Raw genomic sequence first — 22,119 nt, forward strand, 5'->3', positions numbered from 1 at the left:
TTCTGAAAACCTCTGCCGACCAATTGGCAGGAGTGTTCAAGGATATCTTTAATCTCTCACTGCTGCAGTCAGAAGTTCCCACCTGCTCCAAAGGGGCAGTGATCATACTGGTGCCCAAGAAGAGCAGGGTGAGCTGCCTCAATGACTATCCCCCAGTGGCACTCACATCTAGTAAACCAAAGTGCTTTGAGAGGTTGATCATGGCCACGATCAACTCAGCATGGACCTGGACCTACTGCAATGTACCTATTGTCACAGTAAGTCTACACAAATTGCCATCTCATTGGCTCTTCACATGGCCTTGGGTCACCTAGACAATAGCAATACCTATGTTAGGCTACTGTTTATTGATTACAGCTCGGTGTTCAACACAATCATACCCTCAGTTCTTATGAATAAGCTCCAAAACCTGGGCCTCTGTACCTCCCTTTGCAACTGGATCCTTGACTTCCTTACCGGGATACCATAGTGTGTGCAAATTGAAAATAACATCTCCTCCTTGCTGACAATCAACAATGGTGCACCTCAAAGATGCACACATAGCCCACTGCTCTCCTCACTCTACACCCACAATGGCTCAAATCCATCTACAAATTTGCTGAAGACACAACTATTTTTAGCAGAATTGCAGATGTTAATGAGGAGGCGTAGAGGATCGAGATAGATTAGCTGGTTGAGTGGTGTCACAACAACAACCTTGCATGCAAATGTCAATAAGACCAGGGAATTGACTGTAGACTTTAGGAAGGGGTAGTTAAGGGAAAACACACCAGTCCTCATCCAGGGATCAGAAGTGGAAAGGTTGAGCAGTTTCAAGTTCCTGGATGCCAGCATCTCTGAGGATCTAAGCTGGGCCCAACATATTGATGTAATTACAAAGAAGGCAGAACAGGGGCTATATCTCATTAGGAGTTTGAAGAGAATTGGTATGACACCAAAGGTACTAACAAATTTCTGCAGATTTGCCGTGGAGAACATTCTGACTGGTTGCATCACCATCTGGTATAGAGGAACGACTGCACAGAATCAGAAAATTGTAAATTCAGCCAGCTCCATCATGGTCATTAGCCACTCCAGTATTCAAGACAACTTCAAAAGGCGATGGCTCAAAAAGGCTGGCATCCATCATTAAGAACTTCCCATCACTCAGTACATGCCCTTTTATCATTGCTACATCAAGGAGGAGGTACAGGAGCCTGAAGACACACACTCAATGTTTCAGAAACAGCTTCTTCCCTCTGCCATCAGATTTCTGAATGGACAAGGAACCCATTAACACCTCCTCAGTTCTTTTTGCACTATTTATTTAATTTATTTTTTATATTTACTTCTTATTGTAATTTATAGTTTTTATTTCTATGTATTGCAATGAACCGCTTCTGCAGAACAACAGATTTCCTGACATATGCCAGTGACATTAAACCTGGTTTTGATTCTGATCTAAATACAAACTACACAACCCTAACTGTTATGGTCAGATACAGCAGACAACCAATCACTCACCACCAGGAGAAATCCCCTTGTAGCAAACCCTGTCTTTTCTTGGTACTCAACCATACACTTTCAGAATGACAGCACAGGGAACTCTCCTGACCTCGGTCCCCAGAAGCCTCAAGGTTACACCTCCAGGAGGAACCTATAGCTGGCTTGGTACAGTCAGCGTCTCACAGTATGGATCTCCCATCCCATTATGTCACAGACGGATAACATTCAGTCCAGCATGTCTGTACTCTCTAGATGAATGCCCTTTCCCCTTCTCCATCCTCAGCATTGTAGTTGGCCGGCTGGTGGCACAGTGAGATCAGCGCTGGTCTCCAGAGTGAAGGTTCCCAAGTTCGAATCCAGGTCGGGCCACCCCCAAGCACGCTTTCCATCTGTGCCGGGTTAATTGTTGAGCCAGCCACTCGGTCTCATAAAAAATACAAGGGTCGAATCAGGAACGTTCATAACGTGACCCGGTTAATCATGACACCACGTGCCAGCCAAGAATGGCTGAATGTCTGGGTCAACATGCTTTAAAAAAAAGCACTGTAGTTTTAATTTCTTTTTAAGCATATCTCATTTTGTACAGGAAGTTTATCATTCATTGGTCATCTCAATGTTCCATGTGTCCTTCCCTCTGGCTTCAGTGCTTTGAGGCGCCTGCCATTCTATTCAAACCATTCATTTAGGGTCATAGAGTTTAGGCCCTCCTGCCTAACTCCTTCAAGATGCTTACTTGAGCTAGTCCTATTCACTTGATCAAAATCTCTCAGAACCTTTCCTATCTCTGTACCTGTCCAAATCCATTTTAAATATTGTTATTGTACCTGCCTCAACCACTTCCTCTGGCAACTCATTCCATACACAGATTCCCCTCTGTGTGAAGAAGGTGCCCTTCAGGTTTCTTTATAATTTTTACCCCCCTCTCCCTTTAAACTGATCCCCTCTAGTTCTTGAAATCCTAGGTGGCTGATGTATGCCTGGACAATCTTATAACAATTACCTGACCATTCTCTGGGATTTACTGACAGCAGAGAAGATGGCACTCAGCTATCCTTTGTATTGTTCATCTGTGCACATCACATCGTAACCAATGTGGGAGCATCTGCAAAACTATATGATGTAGTGCAATAATCTGTGATGTATTACCTGGCATCTTAGGACTCTGGCCAGTGCTGCATGACTGAAATGTTAATTCATTCAGAGGTGTAACAGAGCTCCACTTTCCCATCTCACTCAGCTGAGGTTGGCGAAACACGGTGCAAGGCATTCGCAGGTTAATAGCAGAACATTTGCAGTTGCTAAAATTTCAGCAGAATATTTGCAGTTAATTGGGCACTCGGCAAACGGTGCCCGATTACAACAAACAGACGCTGGCCAGATGTGATGCAGCTGAGACAAGGTGAGGCACAGTGGTGTCTTCTCTTTTCCTCAGCTGTAGAGCAGATTCAGCTGGCATTTTTGAATAGATTTCACATTAACGAGATGCTAGCTTAATTACACCTTCACCAAACTAAATGTGAAAGCCGTATCACCCGATTATATTCATTAGTAATATATAATCCTCATTCAAGTACTGCTGCTATGATGATATGACTGGTGTTTTCCATGTGGCTACATTCCCTGTGCTAGTGCCACACTTTAATCATTTTCAAATAGGAGGTAAATGAACCACCAGCTAAAACATTTCTAATATCACGTGGGACACTTCATTCCGTTGTTTCATTGACACCCCATTGGTACAATCAATAACTGTCACCTCCCTCATTTCCATTACCAAGCTCAGAACATTAATCAGTGAATAGATGCCATCGACTTACATCCATGAATTCCACATTCGCCTTGGGACCTGTTCTCTCACGGAGGATCTTAATGGCTACAGGAATCTTCACTGTCTCCCCCTCCGGGACCCAGATGCCCTGAAGAAGACAAAAAGCGTCACCTCAGAAAAATGCTTTGTACAAACAAACTATTTCCATTACAAATGGCTCTAGCTGGGGGAGCTTTACTTCAGCTGTCAATGGCTAACAGGAGCAGCCATGAAAATCCATGAGCAGAATAGACTTAGATGGATCAGCCTGCATTAAGATGAATTGGCAGTGCATGCAGTTCGAAAGCTTTAAATCATAATTTGGGAGAGCAGCTGATGAAACAAAGGAAATTGCAAAATCCTGAGAAACTGCTAAACTGAAAGAATAGGAGTTAACGTCATGAGTCACTACGTAAGAGAAAATCAAAGCTACTTACTTTGTAGACTGTCCCAAAGGCGCCAGAACCGAGAATCTTGATGCGTTTCAGCTCGGTCTCCTTGAGGATCCTAAGTTGGGCCTGATTAGGGGCAGCACCACTGGGGGTTAAAGGTTCCACTAGCTGAAGACAGAAAGAATTTGAAACATGAATTTCTTGAGTCACTGGAACGATCAAGGAAGCAGATCGATTTCATTACTTTCAGGGATCAATTTTCATTACTTTCAGATCAAATTGAGGGCCACCACGTATTCGAGATGATGCCATTTCAATTCAGGAGCACAGAGAGTAGTGAAGGTTTCACAAATGTCTACAATGGCTTTTGGGTCTGGGGCGACAGAAAAATCTTGGGAGGAGATTTCCAGGACGATGCCTCAGATGGAACAATTCCCTACAGAGACTGGATTTATAAGATTCATAAGAGATTGGATGGGTTGGATTTGTTTTCCTTAGAGCTGAAGACACTGAGGATGGGGAATGTGATTGAGGGGTACAAAATGATGAGGCCATTGATAGGGTAGAATATAAGAAACTTGTCCCCATGATTGAGCTGGCTAAAATTAGCAGGCATGAACTTATCATGAGGGAGAAGAGATTTGGAAGGGATCTGAGAAAGATTTTTTTTTTGCTCAGAGGGTGGTTGCAATCTACAACACACAGTCTGAGTGGGTGGTGGAGCCAGGTACTCTCACAACATAGGAGAAGCATCAGAATGAGCCCCTGGATTGTCAAACCACAAAAACTACAGAATAAGTGCTGGTAAATGGGACTACTATGGATGGGTAATTCACAGTTCGATTTGTTGGGTTAAAGGGCTGGTTTCTATGCTGTATGATTCTAAACTACATTGCAAAGACTAGATAGTGTAGAAGAAGCAAAAACATCATAGAACTTTAAAAGGAAAATAAACTTGTAAAGGCAGAGAAAGTTTATCAATGAGGCTCTATTTAAGGAGACTTTTAAAGGAATAGATGAGCAACGGATACACCAAGGGAATTTCAGTGTGTGAGCACCAAGCAGCAGGAGCAATGAAGATAAGCTAAAGGAAGAGAGTGCAGGGAGAAGGGGACTGGGTCATTAGGTGAGCTTGATAGGAAGATACTACTTGAGGAAGTTGGAATGGTTTGAGTTTGTGACTCTTCAGCAACACTAAAATAAATGCTACGTAAGAAGACATAACCTGATTGGTTTTATTTCAGCTCTTGTCAACCAACTACCCAGAATAAGATGGGGCCCAGACTAAAGAGCATCAATGACTGTGTTGCATGAATTCACAGCAGAAAGGGCTCAGTCTGGAGCACACAATACAACCTTCCCCACAGCTGGGAGATATTGGGCCACCATGGGCTGACGGGGAAGAGAGAGGAAATGGGTTACAATCAGTACCTTGTTGGCTTGTACTGAACTTCTAGCAGTCTGGACTAGAATTAAACTGAGTGGATCTGGTGCCTCAGTGAAATTAAGCACATTCTGAAGCTGGAACTGAGGTGCATGCGTTTCCATCTCTACCTTTAATCCTCATCTTATTACTAGCTCATGAAAGCTTCGGCATGAGACCCATTTATCAACCAAGCAATCAGTCAGGTATAACATTACTGTTTATTGGTTTGATAGAAGCCTTGCCAAGGTTGAATGGCTCCTTTTAAATCCAAGGTCTGAGGTTGTAAGGAACTGGCTAACTGTGGGATGTGGGCCAAATGCAGGAAAATAGACTGGCATGGATATATTTTTTTGTCGTCATGAATGAGTTTTCAGTACTGTTTAGTTCTATGAGTCTGTCTGCTGTTCAGCCAACACCCACCAATGCCTTGGAATGTCACTGGGTATGGCATCCCAGACACAAAAGTTAGCTGGCTAATTAGGTACTAGAAATGACTGGTTAACATACACACCGGTAGCAAAATCGGTGGGGTTACAAGGTCGCAATTGGGGGAATATAACTGCTATAGACTTGATAGGCTCAATGTCCCCATTCTATGTCGTAAGAATTCAAAGTGTATTTTCCTATTTAGCAGAGAAAAAAAATAACAGCTGAGCTCGGCGGAGTTGATCCTGTCCGCTGGCATTACCTCGGTCTCCAGGAAGCGGCGCATTGCCCGTTTCTTCTTGATGCTCTTCCTCCTCAGGTACACAGCGACCACCAGCCCCAGGATCACCACGATGAAGAGGCCGCCTATCACTCCGGCAGCTATCAGAGGGGTCCTGCCGATCGAAGCGACAGGGGAGGGGGTGGGGGGGGGTGGGGAGCAAACGTCAGTGAGGGAGGGGCAGTCACAGCAAAAAAGAAGGAAGAAAACCGCAAACACGTCCAATCACCCTCAGGCAATCACACCAGTCTGACTAAAGAGAACAGGCAGAAATTCCCCAGGTATCCCATGATCAATCCCAAGGAAAGAGTTCCGTGTGAATAATATTCCCACATGGGATACAGTAATTATCTTAAAATATTTCAACCACTATTAAGAATCCAGCAAAAGGATGCCTGTGTGTTCTGTTTATATTTTTTGGTTATAGGAGGTTATGTGGTAGTCTAATTGTTAATCTATGATCACTGCGTTTCCCCTGGGTCCCAGTGCTGTCGCTTCTTCAAAGGGGAAAACACACATGCATGGATATTAAGTGAAAGTTTGACTTCTGAGGCCTTTATACATTAGAGACAGAGAGAAGATGTTAGGTTTGCGATAACACTTAAAAGCATATCCTGAAATTATGACCAAACAGGGCTGTTAAGCAAGGAAAGGAGAAAAGAGTGTAGAGCAAATTTCTGTCTTGATGACTGAACAGTAATTACAATGAGTGCTTGAACTCTTTCTGAAGGGCTTCACTTGGCTCTAAAAGCCCTTGAGGAAGTAGAGTGAGATAGAATGGGGGAGGGGTGGTGGGCTCTGAAGGAATGTATAACGTCTGATTGTGTAAATCCCACCTGCTTTCAAAGTCGAGCTCATCAGACTTGGTTTTTAATTAGAAATATTCATCATTGTAATCCGCTTTTATTACCAGAAGTGTACTAAAAGGAAATCATCCAAACTCAGCAAAGAGGCAAGGCAGCAAACAAAGACACCTGCTCCAAAGGGCCCAATGATCGATTTAAAAGAGATGGGAAACAAGAACTGAATTAATATTTTCCTTCAGAATATGATTCATTGGGCAAAATATCCTCCTGATTGATATTTCCCAACAAAACAGGAAGGGGATCAGAGAAGAACATGGTGCATTTCCTTTTGCTGAGTGGGAAGAGCGGGAAGATGGCAGAGGACTGCAGGGGGACAGTGGAGGTGGGCGGCTCTGATGGGGAGAAAGAGGAAACTTTTCAGTAGGAGCGGACCGTTAACTGACGAATAAGCACATACAGCACACAAGTGAGAGAAAGAAGACCAGATTATTACAGATACATATTCCACACACAGACAAAAATTTGACTTTACCCCCCACCCCCCCAAGTTCCTCCTACTTTGCAGTAACGACTGGAGAGAAGCAAAGAAAGCACAGGAAAAATATGTCAAAAGGGGAAATGGCAGAAAGCAGTAGGACAACACCAACCTATCTGAAAAGGATCATCAATAAATGGTCAGTATGTTTGTGTGTGTGTGTGTGGGGGGGTGGAATCGTTAATGGAGCAGTGTGTCTGGGAATGGGGATCATTATTGTGAACTTACTGGGGTCTGCCTGGGGAAGGATCGTCAATGAGTTAGTGGAAAACATTGACTGTTTGGTTGGTGTGAAGGAGGCTAATTTGTGGACAGGTCATTCTGGGGGAAGACTATGCTGACTATGTAAAGTTGATAATGGTGGGGGGGTGGTGGTCACTGATGTATAGGCCTGCTTTAGTGTAAATCAGTAAAGGACTGGCCTGTTAGATAGTTCATCGATGGACTGATTGGTCTGTGGGAAGGTGATAACTGGTGTGGAGGAGAATTGCTGCTGGATGAATCTATATGGACAAGGATTAATAATGGACTGGGATGTACAGGGAGTATCGTTGACGGAGCTGTCCTCTGAGATGGAGAAACATAAACGGACAAGCCTGTCCTGGGGAGGAATATTAAGGGTCATGAAGGGATCGCTTTCTGTGAGGGAAGATTGGTCCATACTTGGATTGTAGGACTGGCTTTGCGGGAAAATGGAAAGTCATGGACTGGCCTGTGTGAGGGAGGAATTTTAATGGACATTTGCATGGGGGAGGATTATTAATGGACTGGTCTGTGCGGGGGGTGGGGTGGCTAGATTATTGTGGACTGGGCATGAAGGAATGCAATTTTAGGAGATGGTCAGTACTGAACTGACCTGACAGGCAAGGGTAAAGTGAAGAAATGGTCTGTTTGGGGGAGAATCTTTAACGAACAAGTCTGCCCAGAGGGCACCTATCATTAATGGACCAGTCTATCTGGAGGAGGGCTCCTGCTGGAGTTGTTCCACCTGCAGTGAGATTCCTGAAGGTTGATGCCCTGAGGGAACAGCTCCATGGGAATAAACTGTTGCCCGGCAGCTTGTGGCCCCTGGCGAGGACACTCCAGCCAAGTGTCTTTTAACACAGGTTCTGCAGCTACTGTGACAGTGCACATTACCATGTCATCTTTGCTGGCACAGAACTGCAATTACCGTGACAGATATTTGATGTTTTAATGAGGCTCCAGTCAGGAGGTTTCCAATGAATCCAGTAAGCTTCCTGTCTGAAAGGCACACATGGTAACGGTGTTGTGTTGGGATAATTATTGCTGCGATTATGGAGCCCTCTGCCCTCTGGAGTAAGAGAAGCTGGCTTCGGGCAGGCTCCTTATCCCTTCTGAAAACTAGTCCAGTTGGTCACTGCCTACAAGTCCTGTGATGAGTGTGAGGCAGGATGGGACCAGGTATCCAGGATCTCAACAGAATAAAAAATATGTTGCTTGTCTGCTTGTTCAGCAACGTCCAGCTGAGTGGCAAGAAACTGCTTTCCGTTTGGAGGTATTGATAAGATGGACATGCTGAACAACCAGGGGCTGGAGTGTGGTGGTAGGATTATCTGAGATGGTGAGATAAGTATAATGAAATCCCTGGAATACACTGGAGCCTGCCTGTATTTCCCTTGGAAATTGGAGGGGAGCTGCCTACTGGAAGCATTACAGTCCTTTGGGTGAAGGTGCTCCCCCAGTTGGGGAGGGAGCTCTGGGGTTTAGAACCAGCGCTGATGTAGACTAATCAGGATGGTGTATGACCTGGGGGGGGGGGGGGGGCGCGGAATCTGCAGGTGGCGGTGTTCCCATGTATCTGCTGCCCTTGTCCTTCTCATGGGTGTGAGAAGTGAGAGGTGCTGTCAGAGTAGAGGAACGACAGTGGATTTTGTAGACTGTACACATTGGTTGGTGAACGAAGTACCAACCCAATGGGCTGCTTTGCCCTTTAGGGTATCTAGCTTCCTGGGATGTTAGAGCTGAATTCTTCCAGGCAAGTGGAGGGTATTCTTCTGCTATGGCTAGTCAATGGTGGCCCAATAGTGCAGCAATTAGCGCGACACCATTGCAGCTCGGGGCATTCGGAGTTCAGAGATCAATTCTGGCGCCGTCTGTAAGGAGATTGTACGTTCTCCCGGGAGCTCCTGGGTAACCTCTGGGAACACAATCCAAAGACATACCAGTCAGTAGGTTAATCAGTCATTGTAAATTGTCCTGTGATTAGGCTGGTGTTAAATAAGTGGTTTGCTGGGCAATGCAGCTCATTGGGCTGGGAGGGCCTCTTCTGCATGGTATCTCTAAATAAATAAATGGAATTATAATACCAACCACCTGCTGCATCAAATATTGATGGTGGGGACCCTGCGATGGTAATGCCAGTTAATGCCAAGGGACAAGTGTTAAGACCTACTGCTAGTGGAGACGGGCACTGCCCATTGTTTTTGCGGCATTGGCGCTACTTGCCACACATCAGTCCGAATGTTATCTTGGGCTTGCTACATGCAGGCATTGGCTGCTCCGTTGGCTCAGGAGTTGCAAATGGTAAAAAAACAACCTCACAAATATCACCTTTACTGATCCGGTGATGGAAGCACGGCGTTGGTGAAGCAACGAATAAAAACCTGGCTGATGATTCCAGTGCAGTGAGCCTGGGCACTGTCAGCATAAAGAGAGACATTTACACCTAGACCTGCCAGGCCATGAGTTGGGGGGGGAGTGAATAGGAGTAAACCGGAGCGAGACACAAGCCCCAAAATGAATAGTCTTCTTGTAGTTCATTGTCAGTGTGGCTGTTTCACAAGGATGTCACTACTGGGATGACGTTCCTTTTAAGTGTTTCTATTGTCTTGGCATGGCTGATTAGCACTGAACTGCAAAATTAAGAGATCATGACTTTGGGACTCGGGTGTACAGGGTTACAGACTGGCTCCGACTGCATCAAGAGCAGGAGGGCGCTCAGCTGCGGGAAAAAAGAATATGCACTTGTTAACCAACACAGGAGGATATTCAGTGAGGAAATTCTTATGTTTAGCATGATAGGAATTGGAACTTTATTCTTCTCCACATATGTTCAGAGCTAAGGAAGGCTGTTAAACAGAATGAAATCAATTGTCTTTGTCAGGATGGTATCAGTGTCACAGAAACCCTATCTTCAGCAGAATGGAGAGTGTGCGAAGTAATCACTCATATCTGTTCCCTGTTTGTCACCCTAGGAGTGTTGACCCAGCACATATTATAACAGTCTTGAATCTGCCTCCGAAGCTTTTAATTCCCTTGCACTGACAGAAGTGTTAACTCAGTTGTGGCGTGTGTATTGTGCAGCAAGATGTAACGGTATCCTGGGTGGGTTACTAGAGAGCATCACAGGTGATTATAAGCAGACTACAGTTGCCCAACATCCCTTGCACTCTCTCCGGTTAAAATGTCATTCAGCAAACATCAGATCCCTGCTTTCACTCAATCTGCGCAAGTAACCCACTCTCAAAGTTGAGAGAAGAAGATAAGGCCTAGCAGTTAACCCTGAGCAATTAATGAGATACTTCAGGTTCCATTAGTGTGGCATTATAGCCTTAAAAAAGAAACGTTCACAGATGAAAGTAGAGCAAGAAGACAGAGACCAAGACCATCGCGTTGATTGTACCTTATCATATTATACGCTTGTGACAAGGTGATTAGTAGGTTAATTTGATGATATGTTGCTCACAGGTTTTCAATTTCTATTATCTAGCCATCATTTAGTTGACCTATGAGACACAAGATGGGGGCTGGAAAGGGTATGAGATGAAAATGTGGTGGATGGTAGCTAGCATGTTGGGGGAAGGTGGAATGAATCATCTGCCCGAAGGAAGGACCTGTACACCTGACTTCGGCTAGACCACCGCACCAACCCTTTCTCAGCAAACATTCGCACAGCACAGCATGCAGCGGACAGTGCACATTAGTACCTATCCATCAGCTCGATGCAGTCCCGAATACGTGGGCCTGTGCACCTGCAGCACAGCAAGGTTGAAGTCCATTATTCAGGAGTGGGGAGAGGAACAAAAAAACCATCATGTTAACAGAGTAATTACAACCTTCGCAATGTTACAGTAACACAGTCACAATGGTTAAATTACAGCCTTGGGGCCCCCCTACATGTTGTTTCACCTTCAAGGGAACCTGCCAGTGCATTGCACCCTCCCCGCCACTCCCCTTCAACACGGATCCAACAAAAGTGACATAAGAGCCTTTTTAAAAGCATACCAAAGCAGGGACAATGACAATGCAATCTGGATGGAATGAACCGGTGATTAGGAGGATGAATGCCACATGAATTGAACAGTTATCAGCACTGTGCTATAAACCAGTCTGTTGAAACTATTCATACTCGACACAGATAGAGGGTGACAGATAATAATATACACACGCTGCCCTCTACCTCCCTGGGTCACGTCGGAAACCAAGACCCAGCCGCCAAATAAAGCGAGCCGACTTGTAACTGCCTGACTTCAATTCTTCTCTATCGTTTTCGCTCAAAAGAAAGGGAATGATCTTCACTGGGAGCATCCAATGCAGAGGAAATGTGTTGAAGAAAGCAGCAAAGACCCCCTTTAGGTCAGGGGACAGTCTTGTTCTGGATTATTTCTCCCGTTAAAACGTAGACGTGTTACAAATTGATGCAGACCAATTATTGCAATATACTGTATTGAGCTGTGGGCCGCTTTGATTTATCCACCATTGTCATGTGTCCAATTCCTGCCCATCAAGATGGGCTTGGGCCCAAGACAATTGCGTCCAGTCAGAGGGGAAACGTGTTGTGATCTGCACAATGCACGGAGACTGGGATGTTTACATTCGGTTGTGTTTTTTTTCATTCTTACTGTCAGGTCATGATCGACAAGACCTGCATTTAATGTGCATCCCAAGATGCCTGGGGATATTGCTGGTTAGCTACCTTATTGAATGGCATTTGTGACAGTCAGGACATTCAGTTCCAAGTGAACAAAGCGTGCCTGTGTGGTGTGTGTGTGTGTGTGTGTGTGTGTGTGTGTGTGTGTGTGTGTGTGTGTGTGTGGTGTGTGTGTGTGGTGTGTGGTGTGTGTGTGTGTGTGTGTGTGTGTGTGTGTGTGTGGTGTGTGTGTGTGTGGTGTGTGTGTGTGTGTGTGTGTGTGTGTGTGTGTGTGTGTGGCTTGGAAGGCACCAGGCAGCAGTGGCATGCTCACGCTCTAGCTGCCCCACTGGTCAAGGACACAAGCTGGGAAGATGGTGTCAAGGAAACCCTGGCCCGTTGGGGTGGCATGAGTTGCGGAAGCTCCACACTTAGGCAACAGCGTGCAAGTTGTGAAGGAAGTGGGAGAGGTCGATGGATAGAATCAGGTTTATTATCACTGACAAGGTGTGACGTGTGTTGTCTTGCTGTAGCAGTACAGTGCAATACATAAAAGTTGAAATAAGTTACAAAAAGAAATATAAATAAAAAGGCAGACAAATAAATAAAAATGATAGATAGATAGATCGATAGTGCAAAAGGATAGCAAAATGGCGAGGCAGTGTTCATGGGATCATAGACCATTCAGAAATCTGTGAAGAGGGTCTCTTTGTCCTGAAGAACGTTCAGCTTCTCAGAAATTGTTTGGGCTGTATTCACCCCGGCAACTGGAAAGTATTCCGTAACATTCCTGACACGTGCCTAACAGGGGTGGAAAGACCAGGGGATGTCAACCGGTGAGTTTAAAGGTTAACTGCACAGAGTACCGAACGGGTGTGTTCCAAAAAGAAGGAAGGACAAGGATGGCAAAAGAAGGGAACCCTGGATGTCGAGGGAGGTGGTGAATTTAGTCAAGGAGCAGAGCAGACGTATGTACGGTTTATACCAAGATACAACACTGGGCGTTCCTGCCTGTGGACATCGACCTTTGCAGCTCCTTGCGTGGAGGGTCAGACACCCTGAGCCAATAGGCTGGTCCTGGACTTATTTCCATCTGGCACAGTTTGCATATTGTTGTTTGATTGTTTGTGGTTTTTGTATTGCTATATTTATGCTCTATTCTTGGTTGGTGCAGTTGTAACAAAACCCAATTTCCCTCGGGATCAATAAAGTATGTCTGTCTATCTGTCTGTCTGTCTGAAGGTAAAGCCAATCAGAGCCCTTGAAGATTATTCAGCTAGAAAAGAACTCAAGAAAGGAATTAGGACATTATGAGGGGCCATGGAATGTTCTTGGAAAATACGGTTAAAGAGAATCCCAAAGCATTCTATACAGACATCAAGAGCAAGACCATAATTAGGAAGTGAGTGGGACAATGCAAGATTAAAGGAGGAGGCAAATGTGTAGAGATGGAGGATGTGGGACCTAAATGAGCACTGTGCATCCGTATTTACCAAGGAGAAAGATATAGAAGATCGGGAGATCGGTGTGGATTGTACTAATTTGCTAGGGAATTTCTAGAAGTTAGTGATGGGTCTCCTAAGATTAAAGTGGAGAACTCCCCAGGGCCTGATGATATATACTTCCGGTTACTGAGAAAGTTGCTGGACCATTATCTTCATGTGCACTCTAAGCATAGGTAAGGTCCTAAAGGACTGGTGAGTAGCTGAAGTTTTTCCATTATTCAAGGAGAGAAGCAGGGATAATCCTGGAAACTATAGACCAGTGAGTCTCACATCATTAGTAGGGAGTTACTGGAGAGAATTCTTAGTGATAGGATTTATAAGTATTTGGAAAATCATGGCCTAATCAGGGCAAGCCAGCGTGGCTATGTACGGGGCAAGTCATGTCTTACTAACTTGATTGAGTTTTTCAAGGAGGTGATGAAGGTATTTAATGAAAAGAGACCTGTGGGTGTTTTCTACATGGAGTTTGACGAAGTGTGCTAAAATTCATGTAAACAACATCCACAAGGAGGCTCATCCAGAAGATTAAGATGCATCGAACCCATGGTGAATTGGGCTATAGAAGACAGAAGGCAATGGGCAATGGGACCTATTCTGGCTGGAGGTCTGTGACTGGTGGCACTCTGCAAGGATCTGTATTGGGATCTCTGCTGTGTATGTAATATGCAGTATAAAGGACCTGGATGAAAATGTGAGTAAGTTTGCAGACGATACGAAGAACAGTGGTATTTTGGATAGTGTAGAAGCAAATTACAGTGGGATATAAATCAGCTGCAAACATGGGCATAGAAATGGCCGATGGAGCCAAATGTGAAGTTCTGTTCTTTGGGAGATCAATGTAAAGAGACAGTACACTGTTGATGGAAAGAGCTTTAACAGTGTTACTATGTAGAGTGAAGTTGTGGTCCAAGTCTATAGCTTCCTGAAAGTGGCTACACAGATTAATAAAGAAGGCACATGGCATACTTTCCTCTATCAGTCCAGGAACTAAGTTCGAGAGGCTTGGTTATATTTACAAAACTCTAGATAGGCTAAATCTGGAGTATTGCATTCAGTTCGGGTCACCCCGTAATAGAAAAGATGTTGAGGCTTTGAGAGGATGCTGCCTGGATTAGAGAATGTGAGCTGTAATGGGAGGGTAGGCAAACTTGGGTTGTTTTCTCTGGAGGCTGAAGTGGGAGCTGGTAGAGATTTATAACATTATGAGTGGCACAGATAGAATAGAGAGATCTTTGCTTGGGTTGAAATATCTAACACCAGAGGCCGTGCATTTAAGGTGAAAGAAGAAAAGTTCAAAGGAGGTGTGCGGGATGAGGTTTTTTTATACAAAGAGCGGTGGGTGACTGGAATGCACTGCCTGGTGTGTTGGTGGAGGCAATTATGATAGAAACATTCAAGAAGCTCTTTGGCAGGCACATGAATGTGCAGGGAATGGAAGGATATGGACATTAAGTAGGTAGAAGGGATTAGCTTAGTTGGGCATTGATTACTACTGTAATTAGTTTGGCAAAACATTTTAGTCTCTAAGGCCTGTCCTGTGCTGGATTGTTCTGTGTTCTATGCAGGATGATCAGCCTCTGACCCTAGAAGGTCTATCATTGGGGACCTAGCTACAGAAATACCATTGAAGGTCAGGGACAGGTGGATTGTTAGTGTCCTGTTTGAGATTGTTATTGCTTGGCGCTTCTGTGGAGTGAATGTTACTTATTGACCCGTGCCTATCTGTTGGCTGGCCTTAGAGAAATCAGGCATAGACTCTGCACTTGCTGAGGAGTTGAACTTGAAATGAGCATTGTGCAATCGCCAGTACAAATCTCCACTTCTGACTATAATAAAAGAAGGTCGTTGATGAAGCAGCTTGAGATAGTTGGGCTTAGAGCATTGCCCTGAGAAACTCCTGCAGTAATTCTTAGGATCAAGATGCAGGATCAACCACAACAGTCTGACATGTCCAATATTTTCCCCTTGGCTCCCGTTGTTTACAGTTTTACTCAGATTGGTATATTTCTTGGTTGCTGCCAAGAACGTGGTTGTTTAGTTACAGAATGGTCGCCTTTAGTGGAGGATGTTCGACTGTTAGCTCTGCCTAGTACAGCATGAGTAATTGCCCTTGCAGCTACACCAGAGAAGCACACTGACACTGAGGCTGGCCTAGTGAGAGTTGCAGAAGGCCCAGATCTTGTGCAGTGAAACTAGTGTACTAGACATCTGAGTGGAAGCAGGCAAGGGTTGGAGGGGCTGCGAATTTTTAAAGGACATGTCCAGGCAGTGCAAGTGGACCTGCTCAGTACATGACTGGTGTGGGGCTGTTCTCAGAGGTGAACAGCTACGTTGACACTCTAGGGAGAGGTGTAGAGCCAAGGGACATGATGATGTAGAAAGAGAGGAATTCTGGGATATAGATGAGTTGACTGACCACACAAACCATGGCTAAGGTGTCTGACAGGGACATTTCCATCCACGCCTTGGGAGGTGATTGAGTGAACAGCATTGGCACCATGTCTCACATTCCAGGAGCAGTACAACTGCCAACAGCAGAAAATAGCTCTCAACAATGCCTGGCACCTGTGCCTGGGACAGGAGCCTGAGGTATAGTAATACTGGTGTGGTTGCCTTCATCAAAGCTACATCGTGTGGCTGTAAAACCAGTAATTCATGAGAGTGCTAAAGACAGGAAATGCATGGGTTGCATTGTTTGCGTCTAGCTGTAGGTATCATAGGAAACAGTCATCTGCAGAGTGTCCATTGAAGTTTTCCAAGAATCTAAGTGGCTCACAAATGTCTTGGAAACTAATGTCAGTTTATAAGACAGACCTGCTTGGTTACAGGACATGTGGTGGAGTAAGAGGATAAAGAAATGAAAGGAAGAATACTCAGTGGTGTTTCTTCAGCATCTGAATACACTAATAAATTATGTATGTGAGCTCACCATATGAATGGAGACAGTAGTCAACACGTGTACAGATACCATGGAGTTCTGGGACAGGATTTCTACTGGAAATATTACCATCTCTGCATTCATTTACAGTACCTCCACAGCTGTAATGCAAGAGTCTGGGTTCCAGTCTCTGCAGTGAGATTGGAACTGAATGCTTTTCAGCTTCTCCATAGTGAGAGAGAATTGCTGGATTCCAGTTACTCTATTTTGAGAAAGGTAGTGTTTACTTTCTGCAGTCACTGTAGTTTAGGAGAGCCCTCAGGTCTGGGCACTTCATAGTCTGAGAGAATCTTTTGGTTCTGGTATTTCTGTGTGTGTGTGTGTGTTTTCAGTTACCCTCCAGTGTGACCAGCTGTGTTGGAGTTCTGTGCGCTCCAGGATTTTCAAGAGTGAGACAAGTGTTTGGGATTCACTCTCTGATCATGTTTCACCCTGTCTATAAAGCGACTGTGTGATGGAGAGGCATATGGGTCTTAGTCTCTTTGTAGTGGGACTGGGAGTGTTTGGGCTCAGCATTTCTATTGTGAGCAAGCTGTGCCTTGGTTGTAGTAATCGCTGGTGAGGCTGGTGCTTTTGGCTCTAACACTGCAAACATAAAACTCATCATTTCACTATGAGTACAGATTTCAGGTACTTGAAAGAAAGACTGGACACCCAGAGTATGAGGGATCCTCTCCCTGGTCAAATCAACAGTGTGAAGAGTATGATCTTATTTTTCCATCTGCATTTTGGACTATTCTGCAACCCCAGACTGAAAGCCTTTTCATTCCCAAAGACTTCTCAACAGTCGGAAATATTTGAAAAATACTCTATCAGACATCCCACCCTACAAAAACTCATCTCAGGGAGGTAGCACCATCAATTTGCAGGAGACTTCCGGGAGAGGTGGGATGTCTGCAATAGAGTAGCTCCTTAGCAGCTGGCCAGCTAGTTTAAGTAACGTTAGCTATGCTAATGAAAAAATGACACCTGTTAAACTCACCTCAACATGTCTTTTACAGTCTTAACCCACCATGGGCAATAGAAAAGTCACTGTTGCAAACAGTGCAGCGAGCAACACTGTCATTATTTTGACCCCTATTAGGCAGGGGTACACTTTAGTGTAGTCTGGGGTGATGTACGTTTTATATATTTTTTGGAACACTCTGCAATGGCATGCTCTCACTCGCGCGCTCTCTCTCTCTCTTGTGGTCGCTCTCACGCTCTCTCTTGCTTTTCCCTCGCTCGCTCTCTCTCAAAAAAATTGACTTCCGTGATATTGTATATAATTTGCGGGCATCAGGGAGCCACTATTAACATGCGGGAGACTCCCAGAAGTTCCAGGAGAGGTGGGATGTCTGCTCTATTTCAACATAAGGACATACAAAATTGGAGTAGAAGTAGGCAATTTGACCCATATGCTCTACCTGGTACCAAATTCCCCACAGTCCTGGTCTCCCTTGATTTCCTTAAAATCCAGAAATCTAGGAATCTTTGTTTAGAATGAGCTCAACAACTGAGCCTCCAGAGGCCCCTCAGGTTCACGGTCCCCAGCACTCGCCACACCCCAAGTGAAGACATTTCTCTGTACTTCAGTCTTAAATCTGTGTGAACCTTACCTTGACACCGTGACCCCTAGTTCTAGGCTTTTTGGCCTGAGGCAACATTCTCCCTGCTTCTGGCCAGTTGAGCCCTGTAGGAATTCTGTCTGTTTCAATTAGATCACCTCTCATTCTTTTGAACGCTGGAGAAGACTGTCTGGGTCTACTCAGTCTCTTCTCAAACAATAAACCCACCATTCCAATTCAGGCTATGAGTCTGTAGTTTGGGCCAGGCACACAAGTCCATACCACAATATGAGACAGGTACACAAAAGTATTTACCAACATTTCAACCAAGATCTGACTCTCCTATATTTATGCCAGGATACTTCACACTAAATAGAATTACAGCAGTGTGCTTCTTTATCATTCATTGCAGTGCTTATTAATGTTTGTAATTAAGTCAGGAAGTCATGTCTGTATTCAATCCACTGAGGGCTTCCCCAGCTTCGGTGCAAAACTGCATTATCACAGTTCAAAGGGACGTCTTCTTTTGTGCATGCAAGACAGAATACAAACTAAAGCAAGGAAATCCTTTAATTTGGTTTCAAGCCGATTCCATTAATGGAAAGTTGAAGCGTGTCAGCTTCTCCAGTCCTTAACATACTGCCAATGAAATTATGTCTCCAGGAGATTTGTAGAGTCTGAGAACAGAATTCATTAGTGGGGAGGGGGGTGGTTCTCTAATTATGAAGAAAGTCTCCAGTATTGCTTGTTACAGTCTTCATGAACACGCACACGCAGGAATATAAGGAGCAGACAATATAAAATGTTATTTCAGTGAACATTTTCAGTAAGGGATCAATTAGGAGATAACTAGACCTCCATTCTGCTGTTTAATGGAATGTCTTCGACATCAGTTCTCATCTTACAATGAACGTTATTGTATGTGTCTTTCTTCTCATGACAATTACCAAATCAATATTCGGTTCATATCAGAGCCCAATTAATTAATTGGCTAGATCTCAGGATAAAGACACTGAATACTATATATAAGATGGAAAGGATGGTGTGGTTTTACAGAGGCTCCTCCACATTATGAATAAGGCTAATAAAATCATATAAACAATGATGTGGGTATATAAGTGTCCTACAGAACACAATAGACTTTGGATGGTGTTGCGCTGGTTTCTTTTGGCATTAAGTACACTGAATTTTGAGTATGGTTTGTAACCTTGAGTACCAATCTCACACACGAAGTGGTAATTCTGGACCAAACCTGAATCACAGAACCACTCAAGAGTTGTGGCGGGGCTGGAATGCTATCATCTCCTGCAAAATGAAACCAACTGACCAAGGTGACAACAAAGTTTCACTCCCAGATGAGCCCAATGCCTTTTATGCTCGCTTTGAATATCAGAACCTGGCGGTACCTTCACAATCTCACACAACTCACGACAACCCTGTGGTTTCGGTCTCTGAGGCCATCGTGAGAGCATCCTTCAGGAGGGGAGCCAATGGAACGCATCTGACCCAGACAGTATACTGAGTGCTGAAGACCTGTGCTATTCTACCGGCTGGAGTGTTTACTGGTATCTTGAACCTGTCGCTTTGGCAGTCTGAGGTACCTGCTTCAAGAAAGCTTCGATCATACTGATGTCCAAGAAGGACATGGTAACCTGTCTAAACGACTATCGTCCAGTAGCACTTTCATGCACTGTGATTGAGAGGTTGGTCATAAAGCGTATCAACTCCTGCCTGATCCACTCCAATTTGTCTACCATCACAACAGGTCAACAGCAGATGCCATTTCATTGGCTTTTCTTAGCCATGATCTGGCAACTTCCTAGCCTTTCCAAGCAACTAGTTGCCCTGATATGCGTACGGTTCCAGCATGGAGGCTACCAATGCACTGTGCACAGAGAAATGATTTCCCCTTCAGTCACTTCCCAGTTATCCAGACAGCGGTTCATTGGGTTTGCAGAGCTACGGGTAACACAACCCCACACACTGCACCCAGGACCCAACCTCCAAACACATCCCTGCTTTGCCTCCTGATGGTCATTCCCACAGCTGGAGTCCCATGTTGGTTAGTCACTCTCCCAGATGTCATTCACTCTCCTCTTGGGGCCCTAGGGTTGTTGGTCCCTGTCTTGGCTGTCAGTCACCATAAAAGGGCCAAACACAGGTTGTCATTCCCTCAGTGAGAGCACTTTAATTTACAGGTGTCTTTGCTATGGAACTGCTGTGCATTGAGTAATTTCCTAGTGTCATATTGCAACAAGAATGAACGATAAACCAAGCTTTATGCAATCTGTTTGAGGGCATCTCAGCACCGTACAACATTTGCATGAGCCATTCTTTATTCCTGTCAGCACATTATCCATGGAGACGTCTCCATCACCCTGCCTGTCGAGATTCACCTGCACTTGGATCTTATCGAGGAGCGGGTGGTGTGTCATGCACCGGGATTTGCCGGGATTGCTGGCTTCCCACCAGTGCAGGCAGCCACTGATTACACACATTTGCTTGCATAGTATCCCCCAGTATTAACCCCCAACCTTCTTCACGCACAAGAAATCACTGCTTGGAGGAAACTGTGAGAAGGATTTCTTCAGACAGGCCATCTACATTTCCTCGGAGGGAGTTGGCACCGTCAGACATTGTCAGCTGCGACACTGTCCTCCACCAGGAGCACATGAGTGCCTTTGTACAAATACAAGAAACCCTTTGGAGTCCACCATTGGCCTTGAAATGGTATCAATCTTGTCGAGAGTGGATTTCCCAGCAATCACATCTGTTCCATTGGGAATGCAATCTGCAGATGAGCAGCAATCTCTTCTCTCATTGCGTGAGAGCTGCTACCAACTGGGTCTCCGCTGCTCCTGAAGAATTTCATGGTGGCCCATATAATGGAGACTAGAGCTCTCCCTGGAATCAGGGGAGATTGCATAGAAGCATCTATTAACTGAAGCAATGAGTTGGGGGTCATTGAGAAGCCCTTATAAAGAAGTACACATGGCTTCAGAGTGATGTCAGAGATTCTGGGTCCCACACACCTGTGGGAGCATGGAGATGGATTCCTTGATGCTTGTTATCATCTCCTCTATTTAACCAGGAGGCCTAACAGTCTGCTCACTCTCTCAGTGTGCACCAATAATAGCCTTATCATGAAAGTGTTCCCAAACACAGACCTCATCTTCTGGGGCAAGTACAACTGCATAGAACACCCCCAGTCTCTGGAGAAGGCATCTAGATCCCTTTGGCTAACCCCTGACTTTTATCTACAGATTTAATAATTACTAATATCTAAATCCTCCAACTTCCACCCTACCCGGTCCATTTCTGACACCTCCTTCCCCTTTCTCGATCTCTCTGTCCCCATCTCTGGAGACAGCTTATCTACTGATATCTTTTATAAGCCCACTGATTCTCACAGCTATCTGGACTATACCTCCTCCCACCCTGTAAAAATCCCATCTCCTTCTCTCAGTTCCTCCGTCTCCACCACATCTGCTCTCAGGATGAGGTTTTTCATTCCAGAACTAAAGAGATGTTTTCCTTCTTCAAAGGAAGGGGCTTTCTTTCCTCCACCCTCAACTCTGTGCTCACCTGCAACTCTTCTAATTCGTGCACGCCTGCCCTCACCCCATCCTGCTGCCACCCCACCAGGGATAGGGTTCCTCTTGTCCTCATCTACCACCGAACTAGCATCTGCATGCAGCTCATAATTCTCCGTAACTTGGGTGATCACTCTGCTAATTTCCTTCAGCACCTTGTTTCATGCTTCAACATATTCGATAGGTTTCAGTGAGATTCTCCGCCTCCCATGGGAATAAAGGGTGTTTCACCTCCCAGCTGCACCTGTTCAGCGGCAGGGATAATGCACACAAATAACCAGAGTGACCTAGATCTCCAGTAAATAACATGATGATTGGAAAGCATCACCAATATCAAACATTCCACCAAAACTGTGCCAGTACCCCAGTGCAGAGAGGATCCATTAGCCAAAGAGCTAGGACATTAGCCACCATGTTGTTGACTAAAGCTGAAGCATATAAAGAGATTACACCGTGCAGTGCCTCTATGATAAAATCAGATGTTCTAAATTTCTGCACAAGAGCAGATA

The 22,119-nt window shown here is 44.8% G+C and overlaps 1 protein-coding gene across 3 annotated transcripts in view; it reads right to left on the reverse strand.

Annotated features, from left to right (window-relative positions):
* The window catches only part of LOC140199341 (receptor tyrosine-protein kinase erbB-4-like), a 986,886-nt gene that overhangs the window by 259,190 nt on the left and 705,577 nt on the right, over positions 1-22,119 (reverse strand). For all 3 annotated transcript variants that reach the window (XM_072261212.1, XM_072261213.1, XM_072261211.1), the window contains exons 16-19: positions 11,105-11,149; positions 5,799-5,931; positions 3,730-3,852; positions 3,303-3,401 (exon numbers count right to left, since the gene is read on the reverse strand). In XM_072261212.1, the coding sequence (XP_072117313.1) occupies positions 3,303-3,401; positions 3,730-3,852; positions 5,799-5,931; positions 11,105-11,149 (400 nt within the window). The remainder of the gene's footprint in view (positions 1-3,302; positions 3,402-3,729; positions 3,853-5,798; positions 5,932-11,104; positions 11,150-22,119) is intronic.

This window comes from Mobula birostris, chromosome 6 (genome assembly GCF_030028105.1).
Source record: "Mobula birostris isolate sMobBir1 chromosome 6, sMobBir1.hap1, whole genome shotgun sequence".
NCBI lineage: Eukaryota > Metazoa > Chordata > Chondrichthyes > Myliobatiformes > Myliobatidae > Mobula > Mobula birostris.